The sequence below is a fragment of the Muntiacus reevesi genome, chromosome 9 (genome assembly GCF_963930625.1).
Source record: "Muntiacus reevesi chromosome 9, mMunRee1.1, whole genome shotgun sequence".
Taxonomy (NCBI): Eukaryota; Metazoa; Chordata; class Mammalia; order Artiodactyla; family Cervidae; genus Muntiacus; species Muntiacus reevesi.
The window spans coordinates 84,266,210-84,284,522 of NC_089257.1; the positions used below are offsets into that span (position 1 = coordinate 84,266,210).

Genomic DNA, 18,313 nt, shown 5'->3' on the forward strand with positions numbered 1-18,313 from the left:
CCAAAATGAATAAATATTTGTTAACATAGTCTTGTTCATGCTTGTTTGTAAAGCTGTTTCTTTCTTCGAAAACCTGAGCACAGGTCCTTGAGAAAATCAGAAAGGACACAGCAAACTGGAACAAAGTTTGTTCTTCCAGTTAATTTATCCCCTTATATAGCAGGCTTCTAGTTTTTCCAATTGTTTGTACTTTTGGATAAATTGTTTAACTTACTGTTGGATAAAGTTTAATTTGCATAATTCCAATAATGATGGCTCACAGTTATCAAGCAGTGTTTCTCAAGTGCTAATTCTACCTGCTGTATGTGACTAGTTGTTCAGCATCTGGGTCCTTTCCTGTTCTTCTCTCACAAATGGAGAAGCCAAGGTCTAGAGAAGTCAGTAACTTGCCCAAGCTTCCAGAGCTGCTAAGCAGAGGAAGTGGGCTGCAAGTCTAAGCAACCTGGCTCCTGAGCGCATACTCTTCCCCTGCCTCCAAGCTGGTAAAGGGAAACCAAATCATCTTCTTTATGAAGCAAGCTGAAAGTGCATTTTGGTCCTCTTCTCTTGGAGAAAAAAAATAAGCTGCTTTTCCAAGTAAAGGGAGGCCCTGATGGCATGTTTAAGAGACAGCAAATGAAGTTACAGCTTAACTGCTTTATGTTTAAAGAGAAAAATAATTCAGTAAGGAGGAGCTGGGGTTCCTCACAGAGGGCAAAGCAGAGAGGGGGTCAGACAGAGGAGCAGGAGGGTAGAATCCAGGGGAGAAGTGACTGGTGAGATGACTGGAGGTGGGTTGGGTAAAGGACATTAAGAATATGAATTTTTTCCCCCAATAGCTTACTGGTGGGCCTTAGAAAACTCCAGAGGCTTTTCAAAATGATGTTCATTAAAATTTCAAAGAATTAATAAAATCAGCTGATCTTTGAGTTATACTTATAATCTTTAATAAAGCTCTAATAGTCAACATAGATTCCTTGGAAAACTGTATTTAGATATTCCTATATTTAGATTTATGTGTTGAAAATTAAGGAGAAAGTAACTGCCTATAATCAATATATATTTCAATCAATATAAGCAATTTCAGATGTCCTTAAATACCCCAGGTGTTTATGCCACAGAACTGAGAACAAATGTAAGGAAACAAAGGAAGTTTGATGAATATTTGAAAATCTGCATGCGTGCTAAGTTGCTATATAGTCATGTCCGGCTCTTTGAAAAACCTGTGGACTCTAGCCTGCCAGGCTCGTCTGTCAGTGGAATTCTCCAGGCAAGAATACTGGAGTGGGTTGCCATGCCTTCCTCCAGGGATCTTTCTGATCCAGGCATAGAACCCCATCTCATGTCTCCTGCACTGGCAGGCAGGTTCTTTACCACTGGCACCACCCTGAGAAGCCCAATGTTAAGTACTAGGCTGCACTACTTTTTCTAATAAGCAATGTTGAAACAGAATTAGCATATAATAAAATTCACTAATTTTAGGTGTACAGTTTTAAAAAATATATTCAGTAGTGTCACCACCACTATAATCATGATATTGAACATTTCTGTCACATATATTCTTTTGTGGTCAATCCTTTCTTCCACTTCTGACCACTGGCAACCAGCCATCTGTTTTCTATCACTACAGTCTGCCTTTTAAAATTTTTCATATAAATGGAATCATATGATATGAAGTCTTCTGTGTCTGTCTGCTTTCATTTACCATGATACTTTTGAGATGCATCCATATTGTTGCATGTATCATTCATATATTGTTTTTTATTGCTGAATAGTTTTCCACTGTCTAGATGTACCAGTTTGATAGACATTTGGGTGGTTTCCAGGTTTTACATATAAATAAAACTATCATGAACATTTCTGTATAACTAATTATGTTAGCATGTTTTCATTTTTCTTAAGCATTTAGGAACGAGGTCGTTGGGTCACATGATGTGTATGTGTTTAGCTTATAACAGCCAGACCATTTTCCAAAATGGATGCATCATTTTTCACTCTCACCAACACTCTAGAGTGTTCCAGTTACTCTGCATCTTGTCAACATTTGGTATTTTCAGTGTTAAATTTTAATCATTCTGGTGGATATGTAGTAGTATCCCACTGTGGTTTTAATTAGTATTTTCCTAATGATTGAGATGTTGAATATCTTTCCATGTGTTTATTTGCCACTCATAGCAAGTATTTTAGCCATTGAAAAAATTGAGCTGTTTGTCCTCTTATTTTTGAGTTGTAAGAATTATTTACATATTCAGGATATAAGTACTTAATCACATATTTTGAAAATATTTTCTCCTAATGTGTGGTGTTTCATTTTTTTTTTTTTGAAAAGCAAAGTTTTTGAATGTTCATGAAGTTCAATTCACCAATTTCTCTTTTATGGTTCACACTTTTTATGTCCTATTGAAAAATCTAAAAATCTTTGCTTAATTCAAAGCTACAACATTTAAAAAATATTTTCTTCTAGAAGCTTTATATTTTTAATTCTTCTATTTAGAGGTCTATGGCCCATTTTTAGTAAATTTTTGTGAACAGTGTGAGTTAATCTAAGTTTTTTATGTGTTTGGATATTTGATTATTCCAGCACTATTTTTTTTTTTTCCCAAAGACTGACCTACTATCTCCTATATGCTAGGTATTAAACTGTACTTCTTAAAACTTACTGTTTCAAACATGCAACTACTTTTTTCTTTGGGATAAAAGAACACCCCATTCTTTTAGGAACCTGATAATACTTAACTCAAGGAAAAGTGTGTGAGTTGGAGGGCTAGCTGTAGGAATTCCCGAGATTTTCTGTTCTCACTTTCTATCAATTGACACCTACTCAATTTATCACCTAATCAGATTCAATTTCAACTGACAACCACCCATCTTTTGAAAGGTCACAAAACTTGTGTAGAGCTTTGCTAAGCATTTAGCTTTGAGGATGTAAAGGCAAAACTTAACCACAAGAATTTAGAAGTCCAACATGCACATGGTATAACAGAGGACAGGAACATTCTACCAATAGGTATAAGGACAGATGACCCATAAACTGGAGAAGGAAATGGTAAACTAACCCAGTATTCTTGCCTGGAAAATCCGGTGGACAGAGGAGCCTGGTGGGCTACACACAGTCCACTGGGTTGTGAAGAGTTAGACACGACTGAACACACACGACCCATATACACAGGAAACACAAGAAATTTCCACAGTTCTTGTATATGATATATGAGGACAGTGTGCACAAAACTTGCTTTTAAACTTTCTGAGGAATGGTTCAATGGTCTTTGCTTGGAGGGTGAGGGTTGGAGGGAACATTACTTGCCTACTCCTGCTAGTTTCTGAATTGTTGGGGGGTCATTTGTAGTGTAGCACTTCCTGCATCTCTCTAGGTTCTCACTCCTCTCTTTGGGAGTCAGAAGAGCTTATTTGATTTGTGAATTTGGGAGCAGAAACTAGGTACATGTACCTCCATCCTCACTTCTTTCTCTTTGGGCTCCATGCAGTCTGCAGGTAGCTGACTCTTCCTTGGGGAGGCAGGGTGCTTTCCAGTTCTTCCCATGACACGTGAGTAAGTATGTCTCACTCTAGAATTTGATATTAGGAAGATTGCTCGTCCACAGATACATTCTCTAGCATGAGCTTTTCAGTAATAAAGGTGGTATTATACTCTCCCAACTGTATATTTCTCAGCAGATTCAAAACATGGGTAGGGATGTGGGTTGCAGTTTATTGAGCCTCTCCAACTGGTCCAGACAAAATAGAATGCTAAAGATTGGTTTAATAAATGTTTTCGGTATTTTGTTATTACAAGGCACAGAGCTTACTTCTTCAAGTCTACAAAACATAAAATACGCTTAAAGTCCAGTGAGAGTTTTGTTTATACATAACTTCCTGTAAAAAGAATCAGGCAGCTCAAAATAGCTGTTTCACTCTTCATTCAATAGATATTTATAACTAGGCCTGGTGACTTGACATTAAAGAACAGTTCTGTTCTAATTTGAAGCAGAGTTGAGATTAAAAGATCCCTTGAGGTTTATATTCGGTCTATGAATTTATAGGTAACTGTAGATTTTGTTCATCATGTGAACAATACTAAAAATAAGAAAATTTAAGTTTTTACAATGAAACATCTCCACTCCTGAATGTACTTTTTCCCCACTGATAGTAAAATCAGATGATGAATTTAACAGTTCTTTACACTGAAGCCAAGTATTGGTTTTCATTATTCGGGTAACGGTCTTTGCCTTAGGATCATATTCAAATTGTTTTGATCTACGGAAGAAATAGAAGAATCCTAGAGAGAGAGAATCATGATTAGTTATCTTATGCAACTGTATAACTGTTCCATACTTTTCAATTTTATGAATGTAGAATACAATAATTGAACATGATATGGAAAGAAAATAAATGTATAACTATATACATATATTTTACTTTACCCAGTCACATAAAAAAATATTAGTTTTATTTCCCTGAGGAAAAAGCCAAGGTATGAAACATGAATTTCAAGGGGCTGTAGTTTATACCAGAGGTTCTCAAACTAGACTTTCAAACAATGTCTCAGTGAGGGGGAGAAAGAGGCCTCTGTGAGTATGGCCTTGGGCCCTATTTCATTTTCCTAAGCTGCTCTGGTTTATCTGTTTTAAGTTCTGAGGTTCCATGTTAATTTCCCTAGTAAAAGATGGCAATACTCAAAAATATCTTTAGACTTGCTTACTCCATGGTCTGCTTTGTTGTCTTTGAAGATATAGTAGCTGGACTGATTCATTAATTTGCCTGAGGTTCTTTTAAAACTGTAGATTCCTGGATCTTACCCACAATCCTACTGCCTCAGAAACTCTAAGGAACTTGTCGCTTCATGCTGCTGCTGCTAAGTCGCTTCAGTGGCGTCTAACTCTGTGTGACCCCATAGATGACAGCCTACTAGGCTCCTCTGTCCCTGGGATTCTCCAGGCAAGAACACCGGAGTGGGTTTCCATTTCATTCTCCAGTGCATGAAAGTGAAAAGTGAAAGTGAAGTTGCTCAGTCGTGCCCGACTTTTAGCGACCCCATGGACTGCAGCCCACCAGGCTCCTCCATCCATGGGATTTTCCAGGCAAGAGTACTGGAGTGGGGTGCCATTGCCTTCTCCGTGTCGCTTCATACACAAACCCTAAACTGTGTATATGCTATATACATTGAGGCTTGAGAATCACTGTTCAGATGCTCAGTCATTGTTTCACACTTGAAACTCTTCAGGGGTATCTTTATCAGACATCTATGATCAGTGATAATTTTGGTACCTTTTGCATAGTTTTGAAGTAGTATGTCAGAGAATATAACTCAGAACTTACTATTCAATTTTGATCAGCTCCTCAAAGTTTATTATTACATGTACTCAAAGCAGTAAAATGACATTAAAATGGAAACATTTAAGTTTTCATGCTGAATTCTTTCACAGTCAGTAAAGTCTTCTAAGTATCCTAAGAGTCAGGTGCCGATGCTTACCTTTGTGTTGGAAAGCGGCATCCACTCGGAGACCAATTCCTGGGAAGTACTTTACCACTCTCCGTGGGTACCCTTTGTCCATGGTTTGGGTCACTTCATCATACCTGGAGACATGGATTTGGAAGGTTTTCATGGGACCTTTGTTTCAGGGGGAGAGGATTGATTTTTTTTACTGCACAACTTGGAGTCAAGAAAAGATGTTTAAAAAGAGTAGTCTTATTGGAAGAAAACTAGTTGGATCAATAGTTAAAAAATGGCCAAAAGTATGTTCAGTCAGATCACTGACAGTGTCTTGAAAACAAGGAATTATGAGGAAAAAAAGCCACATAATTTGTCAGATGATACTATTCTCAGGAACTGTTAAATCAAAGGACTCTTTCCGGAGTTTCAATGATTTTGACTGAATATATTTGTCACTGGCAGCTTGGTTGGCACCACCAGCCTTATTATTTTATCTTTATTTTTATAAGTTGGAGAAAGATCTTTGACCTGACTGAAACATTCTTTTGTTTGGTGAATACACTTTTGAAAGACCTGTTAAAGTGATACTTTGTGGATATTTTTCTCCAGAATAAAACAAGGGGCCAATTGTCAGCAAACTTACCTCCAGCACCAAATGCCCACAAAGAAGTAGGTCTTTCTTGTGCTGCGGTCACACACAGCTGCATCAATTTTCTTTACACGTCTTGGAAAGCCAAGAGTATAGATGGATTTGGGATAATCAGGTAAGACAGCATATCCTCTGATCACCCAGAAGTTGTCATCTAGGACGAGAGGGAGAGTCAGTATTTTATGATTTATTTCCTAAAGGGAGAAATAGACATCTTAAGAAGCTTGGAAATAATTAGATTCCTAGTTCCTTTCAGGTTCAAATCTTAAAGATTTAGTAATCTTGTGTCTTCATTTATTCTTACCACATTCTTTAGCTGCTTAAATATCATTAATACTACACAAATAATATATACTTAGGAAATGGCTACCCACTCCAGTATTCTTGCCTGGAGAATTCCATGGACAGTGAAGCCTAGCGGGCTACAGTCCATGGGGTCACAAACAGACATGACTGAGCCTCTAACACTTTCACTCTCACTTTCATAGTTAATAGTATGCATACCCATGTCAGTTGAGTTCATTATATTGATTCTTTTCTAATTCTGACAAAACCATCGAGTATATTTGTTCTCCTAAATTTCCACACCCTAGTGTTCTCAAAGGCAAGTAATCTGATAAAATCCACCTAAAAAGTAGGGTTACTAGATTGAATATAAGATACTAATTGAATCTGAATCTGAATTTCAAGTAAACAGTGACTAATTTTTGGTATAAGTGTATCCAAAATGTTACAATGGACACACTTAAACTAAAAAGTTATTTTTTATTTGTCTGAAATTCAAAGCATCTTGTATTTTTATTTGCCACATCTAGCAGCCCTAGTAAAAAGGGAATATAAGAAGAGAGATGGGTTACCTTTATTTGGCAGGAAAAAAGACTTTTTAGTTTTTGTTATATAGGTTTCTGTTCTCCTGTGCACTTGGGATGGTGTTTATCTTTATGGCCAGAAAGAATCCTTGGATAGTTGTTCTTATAATAGGAACTTAAGGTCAGAGTGGAAGCCCTGTCCTTTTGGCTCATGCCTGAAGATTATATTCCTTGAATTAAAGTATCTGCTAACTAGTTCAGGCATACATAAGGAGAAGAGGCATAGTGATAGGCAACATTACCTTTAAAAACCAGAATCTTGTCGATGGGGTTCTCATATGCAGCATGAATATCAGCAGGCAGAGATGGCCAGAATGAAGAGATTAATTCAAATTCAACATCAGTGATGTCATAATAGATCCTCCATATGTGCCTGTGTTAGACAGGAAACCATACTTTATATACAGTCTATGTGTATCTATTTCAATGAAACCACTTAGACTTGACTTTATCTAACTGGTTGATATTTTCCCCAAACAATTGATAGCATTAGCACAATTTTCCTCAGCAATTTTAGGTGGTTATGAGTTCAGTTCTACCCTTTGGACTGCCAAAGTCAGGACATGCCTTTGTGCCCACTCTTTTGGGTGCTTAGAGTAGCAAACCACCCATGGAAGTCTCATTAACAGTTCTCAGTGTACTCAGCCACCTCATTTTTGCCAAAGCAACAATTCCCAATATTCTAAGTCAACACCAAGCATTCTAAGAAAACATTTCTGGTATTGATTGCTAGAATTAAAAAAAATGTTATTATTGTCATTGCTAAATATTTCCTCAGATTTACTTTCTGGCTGCAAAGCTCTGAGCCTGTGAGCAAGACCTGAAAAGTCCTTATAGTTCATTTTTCTTCTCATGCTGGGAACCCATGCCTGACAAGTGATTTTTCAGCCTCAGCTATTAGGAGCATGATATGAGAGCATGTCATTGCTGTTGTTGTTCAGTTGTTAAGGTGTGTCTGACTCTGTGACCCCATGAACTGTAGTGCCATGTAGTCATGGGTAGAAGGAGTCTGATTTCACATATTCTTTCCCTTTGCCCCCATATCTGTCAGACGGTATATGTCCTGACACTTTGAAAGTGTGGCCACGGTATACATAACTGACACACCATGTTGCAAGTTAAGTGCAGTAATTACAGAGTGAGAGGAAAGATTTCCTACCACAGCTAACACTTTGTTGATTCAACTTCGAGGAATGGTCCATTGATGCATATTTCACAACTGGCTCTCCAGGCAGGAAAAAGACCTAGTTTTTACCATTTGGTGATTTTCAGGGTGCAGGTACTCCAACCAAGGTCAATTTCAAGCTACTAAATCAATATGAGCTAGTTTACAAAATTCTTGAAAATTTAATAATTGGATCCTAAAATGGTATAAGCCAGGTCCAGGACATGGTTGCGATTGGGGTATTATTTTAGCTAAGAGGTTACTGAAAGTAGACTCCGGTTCAATGGCAATTTAAAAATTTGCTTAAAAACACTTAAAAATTAATTTATCAATGTGAGATCCCTTTGGTTATTGCATGTATGAAAGATGGGAGCAGAAACAAGCAAGTCACTAAACAGGCTTCTGGAGTAGGAGATGAGAAATGATGGTAGCTTGGATGAGCTGGAGATGGTGGTGGAGACAGAGAGAAGGGAGTGGGTATAGACCATAGATGTATGTGCAGTAGGACTTGACAAGAGCTACTGGGTGACTGATAGGGGAAGGGATGGGGTGTAAATGAAAACAATGGTATCACAGAAGAAAGAGTGGCTCACCTCTACCTGGGAGGGTAGACAGAAATGTCACGGAACACATTCTCTGGGAAATGACATCAGCAGGGATGGAAATACAGAACACAAGTATTGGTGAGGATGTGGAGAGACTGGAACATTGGTTGTTGCTAGTAGGAATGTAAAATGGTGCCACCTCTATGGAAAGTGGAATGGCAGTTACTCAAAAAATTAAGCAGATAATTGTCATTTAAAAAAAATAATTTATCAAACAGGTAAGAGATATGTGCACAGAGTAGAACATTCAAGCTATGTAGACAGTTATAAAACAAAAAGCAAAGACACATTCTCACTATCCCAACAACCCCCTTATCCCCAAATCTCTTGAAAAGAAAAACTTCACAGGAAGTTGAGGTGTTTAAGGGAATGGGTTTACCTGCCTTTAAAGAACATTACTTCTCTGCGGAAAGTGGTGATAGCATCAAAAGTCAAATCGGGGTCACAGGCATGAGGTACAGTGGGTTCCTTTGGCTTCACAGGTAACTTAGGTGGCTCTCCTTTGATGAGAAAAGAAATACCTCAGTGAGTTAAGAAGGCATGTGGAAATGCCTACAGAAGGATCTTTCCCAAGAGACTATTTTCTTCAGAATAATATTTCAAGAAGTGATTTTTCTCAACTTCCTTCCTGAAAGCCTTCAGTTCAGTTCACATATATTCAGATTTGTTGCTCACCATAGATGGATTGGATTCCTTTGATATCGTCCTGAGAAAGTGGGTATTTGCTAGGATCCAAGGAGACGTAGTTTGGGAACATCAAGGCTGTTTGATCACTGGAGTGAGAGAGCCCCAGTGAATGACCAAATTCATGAGCTGCCACGAGAAACAAGCTGAATCCTTAACAAAAATAGGGAAAACACGAGTACGTTAGTCAATCAGGAGAACGATTGCATCTGAGATTAGGAAGTAACTGAGAGAAACGAAAAAAAGGCTTGTTACAACATATGAACCATCATTTATATGGGAAATTTTTCAACACTGATAATTGGTATTAGTCACATCATGGAGAAATGTAACCCAGAGCAAGCAGATGGCAGAAAGCAGGTGTCTCAAAATGGATGGTAGTGGGGGTGGGGGGGAAGCCACCAGTTTTGGGTTGTTGTTAGTCGTCTGTATGTGATCATATTTCCCCTACTTATGTGCTTCAGAGATTCTCCATTGGCTGTAGGATCAAGTCCAAATACCTAAACATGGCCTTCCATGAACTAGTCCCTGCTTTTTTCCCCAGCCTCATATTTTATTTTCGTTTTCCCTGAGCTAGCCATGTGGAATCATTTGCATTTCTCACCTATGCCATACTCTTTTTAATCTGTGTCTTTGTATCTCTATCACTTCTTGCCTTGAGTATAACCTTTCTCACCCCCTTTCACTCATCTGTCCTACTTAGTCCTTAGGAATCCCCTTCAGAGTCATCTCCTTCATGAAACTTCTTTCCCCCAGCTCCTATCCAGGTTGACTTAATTGCACCTCTCTCCACTTCTATAGACTGAGCTTAATTCTGTCTTTGCAAATAAGTACTGCATTCTTTCTTTCTTTCACTAAATGTGCACCATTTCAGTCCAGAGACCATGTCTTAATCATCTTCCTGGGGACTGATAAACAGCTTAGTAATGGGTGCTGGATATCCAGGCTTTTATTTGGATGAAAGGATGGTTAGATGTTCCTCCTGGACAAGACTGTAGTACCCTGTACTTACCCACACCAGAAGTCATACCATGCATGGCTGGAATTGCCCTTTTATTTGTCTGTCTCTCCTACAGTCTGTAAGCTTCTAAGTATTTAAAAAAGACTGTCCTTGGACTTGCAGCTAAGCCTATGGATACTAAGGAAAATGCTGAGCCTTTTGTGATGGAGCCTTGTCCAGTGATGTTTGCATAAAACAAACATGGAAAGGCAAATAATTATTTCATGGACTCTCATGCTTTTTGCTCTGGCTTTTGCTGCCTCCCCTTGTCTGGCTGGCAATATCACTGTGTGTGCTTTTGGACAGGAATGGGACAAGTGATTCTTTAAAAAAGTCATTGAAACTCAGATCATTTAAACGAAGTGCAAACTTTTATTGTGGCTCTCAAGACCCTCTGTATAGGATTCTAACCTACACCATTTTAGCCTTCTGCTCCATTAAAATTCTAGTACTTGAGTTGGTCGGGTTATTCTGTCTAGAACACTTTTTACTCCACTTTGCTTCAGAATTCCTGCAGAGCCTTCAAGTCTCAGTTGGTGTCACTTCCTCCCTGACCTCTGTATATGGGCTGGAATTTCTTTTAGGTGCTCCTATTACATTACCATAGTTCCTTTTATCCTAAGGTTGATCATACTAACTTTAAATGCCATTTGATAGAGTGTGCCATCTATACTGTAAACCCCTGGAGGGCAGGGTCTGTGTCTTGTACACTATTGTATATTCCATTTCTATTACAGAGCGTGGATTAGAGTAGATTTTGAGTAAAGGATTGTTGAAAGGCTTCATTTACTATTGTTTGTAGAACATTTCTCATGTACTGACTATTATAGGATGTATGATGCAGTAGAAAAAATATTTCATTTCTGCCTTCTTGGAGATGCAACTAAATAGATAAGTTTGGGCATTATACATCAGTACCTTTGTGAATTTTTTTTCTCCTAGAAATCACTTAATCATCACCATTATCATTAGTATTAATAATCACCAACATAATTATCAGTGTCAAACACTTTCCGAATGTTTGCTAAGGACTGGTGCCTTGCAAGGTTTTTCTGCCTTTATTGCAGATAAGTTGTGTCATCTTGCTGCATGTGAGCTCCCCCGTGCCACAGACCATCGCTCTGCTCCGTCCCAGCCCTGCGCCTGCAGTGGTCTCTGAGGTCTGCTTCCGTTGCCTGGTGCCAGTGCATGCATGAAGGTTTAACATTCACACACAGGTTTGAAACTAGCCTCACTTTGGGAGATTCCCAGGAAACTCTCTCCATGTGCTCGTCTCTCTGATATCACCATGCAGTGACTTCCAACCCCTTAGGAAGCAGTGGGATTAGCAGATGACTGCTGTCTATTGCTTTTGACGGAGTTACACTAAGACTTCTGTGCCCTTTGCATAAAGAGAGCCCACATATACATAAAAAGGTAATCATATATTATACATTATTGCCAAATTTTCTATTTTAAAAAATCCATTTGATTAGAGGTTACAGATGCTTGAGATTTTACATTTTTATTAGAGAACAGGAAAGTATTTTCCCGTGTAGGTCAGAAAGCTGAGAGTTACAAGATTAGGGATCCCCCCAGGGCCAAAAATTTCAACCCTGAGGGAATGTATTATAATAAAACAGTTACAAAATGCCCCTTTTTAGTTTTGTTGCCTGGCTATCCACCCAGAACTTAATGGAGTGCTATGTTTATCCTCTGCTTTGCTCAGGCAAGTTTTGCCAACTTGGAGCCCAGGACCCTCTGGATTTTTTCATAATCCATTCCACACATCCCCTTTGGCAAGGGGCCAGTTGCAGTGTGGGGAATAGTACTTTTACCACTAAGTGTTGGAATTAATGGGTTTCCCAGGTGGGAAGCATCTGCCTGCCAGTGCAGAAGACATGGATTCAATCCCTGCATTGGGAAGATCCCCGGGACGAGGGCATGGCAACCCACTCCAGTACTCTTGCCTGGAGAATCTCATGGACAGAGGAGCCTGGTGGGCTACCGTCAACTGGGTGGCAAAAGAGTCGGATACAACTTAGCGACAAACAGCAACAAACTGAAACTAACAGGGATAAAATGATAATGATGGGACTTCTCTGGTGGTCCAGAGGTTAAAACTCTGCCTTGCAGTGCAGGGGAAATGAGTTCAATTCCTGGTCAGGGAACTAAGATCCCACACACCATGGAACAACTGAGCCCACTTGCTGCAAGTAAGACCCAGTACAGCTAAATATAAATAAATGAATATTTTTAAAGAATGACAGTGAAACCTGAGACTAATCTCTGCTTCTAGATATGCAAGTAAAGTCTGGCTGAGTTAGGGGAGTCATTCTGACTTTGGTGAGCACTAGAGTATTTCCTATACCTGCCTGATTGAATGTATCCACGAGACCTTTAGGCCAAATCCAGGAAAACACTGGAACACGTCTCAGCAGGAGATGGACTTGGTCTCCAACTCCTCTGTCATTTGGATCCTGGGGTCACCCTACCTCTTTCACTTTCTTGGCTGTAATGTTACCTCATGTGGAAGTGCAGCAGCCAACTCAAACTCCCCCTGAAGTCCAGCCAGCACGGAGTCCTTCTCCTTCTTTGTTTCCGAGCTCTTGGAAGAACACTTCCATCACGTGCTCAGACTTAGCAAGGAGAACCCATGCGTTATTTTGAGTCACTGGCTTTCAGTTTTGCAGAAACTATGACTGACTCACAGGCTCCATAGAGTTATGTGGTTAGGACTGAATTGTGGCCTTGCATACCACCCACCAGAAAGCCACAGCATCCTCTTTCCTGGAACCCTGGAAACCAGAAACCAGAGACACAATGACTGTGGTCAATGATAGGAAAAAAAAAAAACACTAGGGAGAACCTGAGAGTCTGCTGAACTGCTCCTTTGTTAGAGGTACATATTTTTACTTTAACAAATTTTGTTTTTTTATTTGAAACATAGTAAAATATCTCTTGTCTTCATGCCAGGGAGGCCCATTAAGAGAAATAAAATCACTGCCCATGGTCTAAAGAAATAAATCAAATATAAAGACCAGGGTCTAATTCTCTGGCAGGCAAGCAAGAGTTAGATGAAGAGGTTCATGCATATAAATGGACGTCCTATGGACCATGTATCCACATAGCCTCCTTCAATCACTAACTTGGAATTACTACCTCCCAGAGTCTTCTTTCAATCCTCAAGCTAGAGATGCCCTCTGCCATTGGTGTAATACACAGCACTTTTTGCCTTTTATGGTGGTGAGTGGGTCTAGGCCTTATACATCACCCAGGACCATGAAACTCTGAACTTTTCTGGAACAACTTTGTGGTCTGCACTACACCTTGCATAGTTCCAGACACATAGTGGCCCTTCAGGCATTGCAGATGTATGAATGAACAAATGAGTAAGGGAAGAATGTTCTGATTGTAACAGGATTAGTGGCTTTATGAAAGTGCTGTGTGGATAAAACTCTGAACCGTACAAGCACAGTTGTCTGAATAGACATTGAACACTTTCATCAATGTCATCTGGAATATGAAACATCATAGGGAAACTGGGAAGTAAAAAGCAACTAATTCTATTCCTTTCAGGGATTTGTATGAATAGTAACATTTTGTTCATAAAGAAAATTGGGCTCACCTACTCCATCCTTGGTCCAGTTCTCATCCTCATCAAAGTGAGTGTCTCCACCCAGTCCCAGACCAGGGGGAAAGGCGTGGCCGAGGACTCCCAAGGGGCCGTCGAAGTAACGAGGACACCAACCATGGACTGGGAAACAGTCACAGAGGGGGAAGATCAGCCTTGTCAAAGCTCCCGAGATGAAAATAGTCATATTGCTTTCTCTGCTGAAAACCTTACCTCGGGTCCTAAAGGCAATCATGATGTCAGCGATCCCTTTGGAAATCTTGGTGAATATTAGCGGAGTGACTTTGCTCCACACTTCTAAACCTTTTTGGATAGCCTCATCCACATCAGCTCGAGCCATATCAGGAGTGTAGTTTACAATTCTTACAAATTAACAGATATATATCAATTGGCTGTTATACATGCATGGAAACACACATAGTAGGAAAAGAAAATACTTTCTATCTTATCCATCACATGGTGCAGTAACTTTTGGTACAGTGCTATCGCTACATTTGTACAATTCTTTACCATTTAAATTAGGTACTTTTACATATGCTATATGTTAATAATTCAGGCTTTCATCTGTGCTATTCATCAGGTAGTATTATCGCACTTTGACAAATGAGGCTCTAAGAGGTTAAATGACTTCCCTAAGGTCACATCTTGAGTGGAAGATCATTCATTTTATGCTTGGATTTGCTGTGTATATGACTGTATGATACATATATTCTGAAAAGAACAGATTCATTTTCTCAAACAGCTTATAGAAATCAGTTTTATGCATGTGTCATATATTAAGTCTCACTTGAGAGCCACAAAGAGTTTGTTTCTCAGGAAAAGATCTTCCTTTTGTTTATATTCTCTGTTTTGCTAAACCCACTTTTACCTCAATCCCTAAAGCTCAAGAAGAAGGAAGGACTATTAGACTTTTTAAGGCCAGCCAGGAGAGCTCTAGAGCAGTGGTCAAGGCCGCTGCCTCTATCTCAGGTCACAGGTACCCTTCAACACCTTTCTGCCGATAAGCCAGCTCCTTTGTTTGCGATATCCGAGGTCCACCTGAGATTTGACTATCCAACTCATACATGTCTCCAACAGGAACTGGTTGTACTCCATTTTCTCATTTTCCCTTGAGCACACTTCAAGTGTACCTTTAAGCATCTGCAGTCAGACCATAGTGGTTCTGGTCCTGAGTTTCTATGGAGATGGCAGAGGCTAGAGGTTAGAGCATCTTTGCAGAGCCAGTCTGCTGAGACGAGCTGTGCAAACTGGACTGTGCTAAACAAGCCTTTTCTTTTTCCTTCCAGTTTCTCCTGTGCTTAAAGTGGTAATAACAGGGGTGACTATGTCACAAGTTTTTGAGAGAGTGGGAAAAATAAAACCTATCAAGTACTATGCACACAGGAAGTGCTGGGTAAAATAAGCCATTATTATCTTTGCTTCTTAGAGATAATATTCACATTCATTTAGATTAAGAGTAGGAGCATTACCTGTAGGTGAGGTTGTACTTCTTCCACCCGGGGAGAGTATAGCCATACTGACCCACGTCAGGCACCCCACACCTGGGTGTCTTCATGATCTCCAGAGTGTTCGAGTCCAGTTTTCCAGTCACTGTCAATCCAAAGAATGCTTGCATTTCACGAATTTTGCCATCTATGAGACTTCTGTTACTGCTTTGAGCAAGATGACTCCCTTCTATTTCAAGAGAGTAGAACTGGTTGAGATATGCCTGACCGAAAAGACAAAAAAAGGTACAGACTACAGGAGAGCAGACCTCCATCTCAGGATAACCAAACTTTCCAAGATCCTTTTTCGGCAGTAGGAGGGAAAAGAAATAAATAACAAGAGAAAGGAAGGGGAGAGGAAGAAGACAAAGAGGAAAGAGAAGAGTTACCCTCTCTTTCAGTTTCCAAGAGCTCATTGAGCTGTGTGTGACCAGAACCGGCTAAACCCATAGAGCTATGGGATCCCAAACTTTAACAGACAAGAAGCAGCCTTCTGTGTGTTGAATGATCTTGTGTCATACACATTTTTACTGTTACTTTCATTTCATGTTTCCTTGAAATAAATTATGGAGAAAATATGATTATTCACATGTAATCACATTTAAGTAATTTCATCAAATATGGCAAAGTAACTGGATTGATTTTTAGAGGGAATCTCCAAAGCAGTGTGGGGTTCGTACATGTAGGATAAGGAGCTCCAAACTACAGTTGGGTCCCCCGGGCTGGTCTTCAGATGCTTTTACGGAGATCTCCATTCTTGCAGAGCTGACCGTTTCTCTGCTCACTCTCTCCTCACTTGTATCCAATGCTTAAATAGCAACTTCTGCCTTTCTCCCAGCCCACGCCACTCTCCACCCCGCACCATTCCTGATGTCTTTAGGGCCAAGCAAAGGAAAATCACCTCCTCACAAAAGAGTTCAGGACTCTTTGGTAAGAATGAGCTGTCTTTTTAGGTCCTCAGACAATCAGTAAAGTGAAATTTTTATGGATAGCCAAGAATGACATTTACTGAGACAGTACCTGAGTCAATTGCAGGTTTTCGTCGCCTTCCATCCTTTGGTCTACAGGAAATGCAGAGGACAGTGTTACAAAGACCAAAAGCAGAAGATGGTTCTTCATTCCTCTCTCTCCAGAGAGAACGAGTTGAAGCCTCGTTCTGTTTTCATAGAATTTAGAAAATAATAGTGAGACGTGGCATGAATCGGCTTGTATTATCCTTTAATTAAAAACAGAAAAGGACTTTTGCCATGGAATGTGTCATGATATGCTTTTTTTTCTTAGGTTGACTTGATTTCACAATCGTGATCTATGATTTGTTTGGTAAATATAGTCACTGTTACTACTGAATTTAAAATAATACGAAGTGAGGCTCCAAGCTACTTTTGTCCTTGCAAAGTTGGAGGCTTTCCTATACATAAATTCTTGTGAGTTGAATAATTTTCATTTGAATGAAAGCCCACAATATTTGTATAACAAGATAATTTTCTTTGCAAAAATTTTTATCTTTTGTTGTAATCACCTGTTATGCTTGCAAAATTGTAATTCTTTGCTCCTTCTGAGGAATATGATTTCACCTGTTGTCTTGCTCTTGATATAGATACTTCCTTAATTCCTGTGTTCTAATAAACAAGGCATGTCTGTTTTTCAAAAAAAGAAAAAGCATGGTATAGTGAAAAGACAATATATTTAGGAATCAAATTATCCTAATTAACTGGGTAAATATCAGATGTTTATTGAGTACTCACGATTTGCCTGTCACTATTAATGCAAGAAAGAATAAGACACTGGTCCAAACTTGTTGGAAAATTCAGACACATACACAGACTAACGCCAGGTAAAATGGAGAAAAGTGGCAAAATGCACAGTAAAGAGTCTGAAGACTGAAATGGCCCAAAAGCTGGAAAGATCACTGCAGACGAGTGTGGTCTACAGGCTTCAAGCAGTTGAACGTGCACTGTCTCTTGAAGAGTGTGTAGGATTGGTTCTCACAGAGGAAAGGAGAAGGCTTATGAGTGGAGGGAGGCCACAGGAAGCAGGGACCACGGCAGAGATGAGCTGTAGGAAGTCTGACCACACTGGAGCAAATGCACGTGTAGGCAGCCATGGGCAATGGGGTGGGGATCTCAGAAAGGGTGCAAGGAAAGTGCATGTTTTGAGTCTTTCCATGTCTAGAATACCCTTTATTCTGTCTTCGCACTCTACAGAGAGTGTGTCTGGTTATGGGATATCAGGCTGAAATCAATCTGCCTTAGAATTTTGAAGTTTCTGTTCCATTTTTTTTCTAGAATATAGAGTTTTTGTTGAAAAGCCTTTTATTCTTGGTATGTTTCTTTTTATTTCTGAACAATTTTGGAAGTCTCTTTACCCAGGTATTCTGAAATGTTATAAAGATACCTCTTAATGTGAGTCTTTTTGCATTAACATTGCTTGGCAATAAGAGAGCTCTTTCATTATGAAAACTTCAAAGAAATTTTCCTCTATTATTTCTTTGGTAATTTCTTTCCACCTAGTTTCCTCTTTTCCTTTCTGGAATATATAGCTATTGGAATTCTTGGGTTGAATCTCTGTGTTTCCAATATATCTTTATTACTTTCCATCACCTTTATTTCCAGCTCACCTATTGAGTTTATCTTAGTTATATTTTTAATGTCCAAGAGCTCTTTCTAGTTCTCTGAGTATCCTTTTATTTTATTTTTTTTTTTTTTTGTATTTTGTTAATTTTTTTTTTTTTTTGGACATAAGCTATGTCTTACTTTTAAAGAATGTTAAGTATTTTTTCATTTATTTTGACATTTTCTTTTGCTTCCAGGATTGTCTTTATTTCTTCAAAATTT

General features: G+C 39.1%; 1 protein-coding gene across 1 annotated transcript; it reads right to left on the reverse strand.

Moving 5' to 3' along the window:
- Positions 1 to 3,730: 3,730 nt before the first annotated feature.
- On the reverse strand, positions 3,731 to 16,630 carry MMP27 (matrix metallopeptidase 27). Its single transcript, XM_065944109.1, has 10 exons — positions 16,500 to 16,630; positions 15,465 to 15,703; positions 14,209 to 14,357; positions 13,990 to 14,118; positions 9,374 to 9,535; positions 9,078 to 9,198; positions 7,171 to 7,301; positions 6,054 to 6,213; positions 5,450 to 5,553; positions 3,731 to 4,255 (listed from the first exon to the last, which is right to left on the reverse strand). The coding sequence occupies exons 1-10, from the start codon at positions 16,596 to 16,598 to the stop codon at positions 4,014 to 4,016; spliced, it is 1,536 nt and encodes a 511-aa protein (XP_065800181.1). The 5' UTR covers positions 16,599 to 16,630; the 3' UTR covers positions 3,731 to 4,013.
- Positions 16,631 to 18,313: the final 1,683 nt, after the last annotated feature.

Coding starts and splice junctions, on each gene's coding strand:
- MMP27 (XM_065944109.1), bottom strand. CDS start 16,598: ATGAAGAACCATCTTCTGCTTTTGGTCTTTGTAACACTGTCCTCTGCA. Junction 14,119..14,208: donor GATTGCCTTTAGGACCCGAG/GTAAGGTTTTCA, acceptor ACTGTTTCCCAG/TCCATGGTTGGTGTCCTCGT. Junction 7,302..9,077: donor GTAATGTTCTTTAAAGGCAG/GTAAACCCATTC, acceptor TGTCTAACACAG/GCACATATGGAGGATCTATT.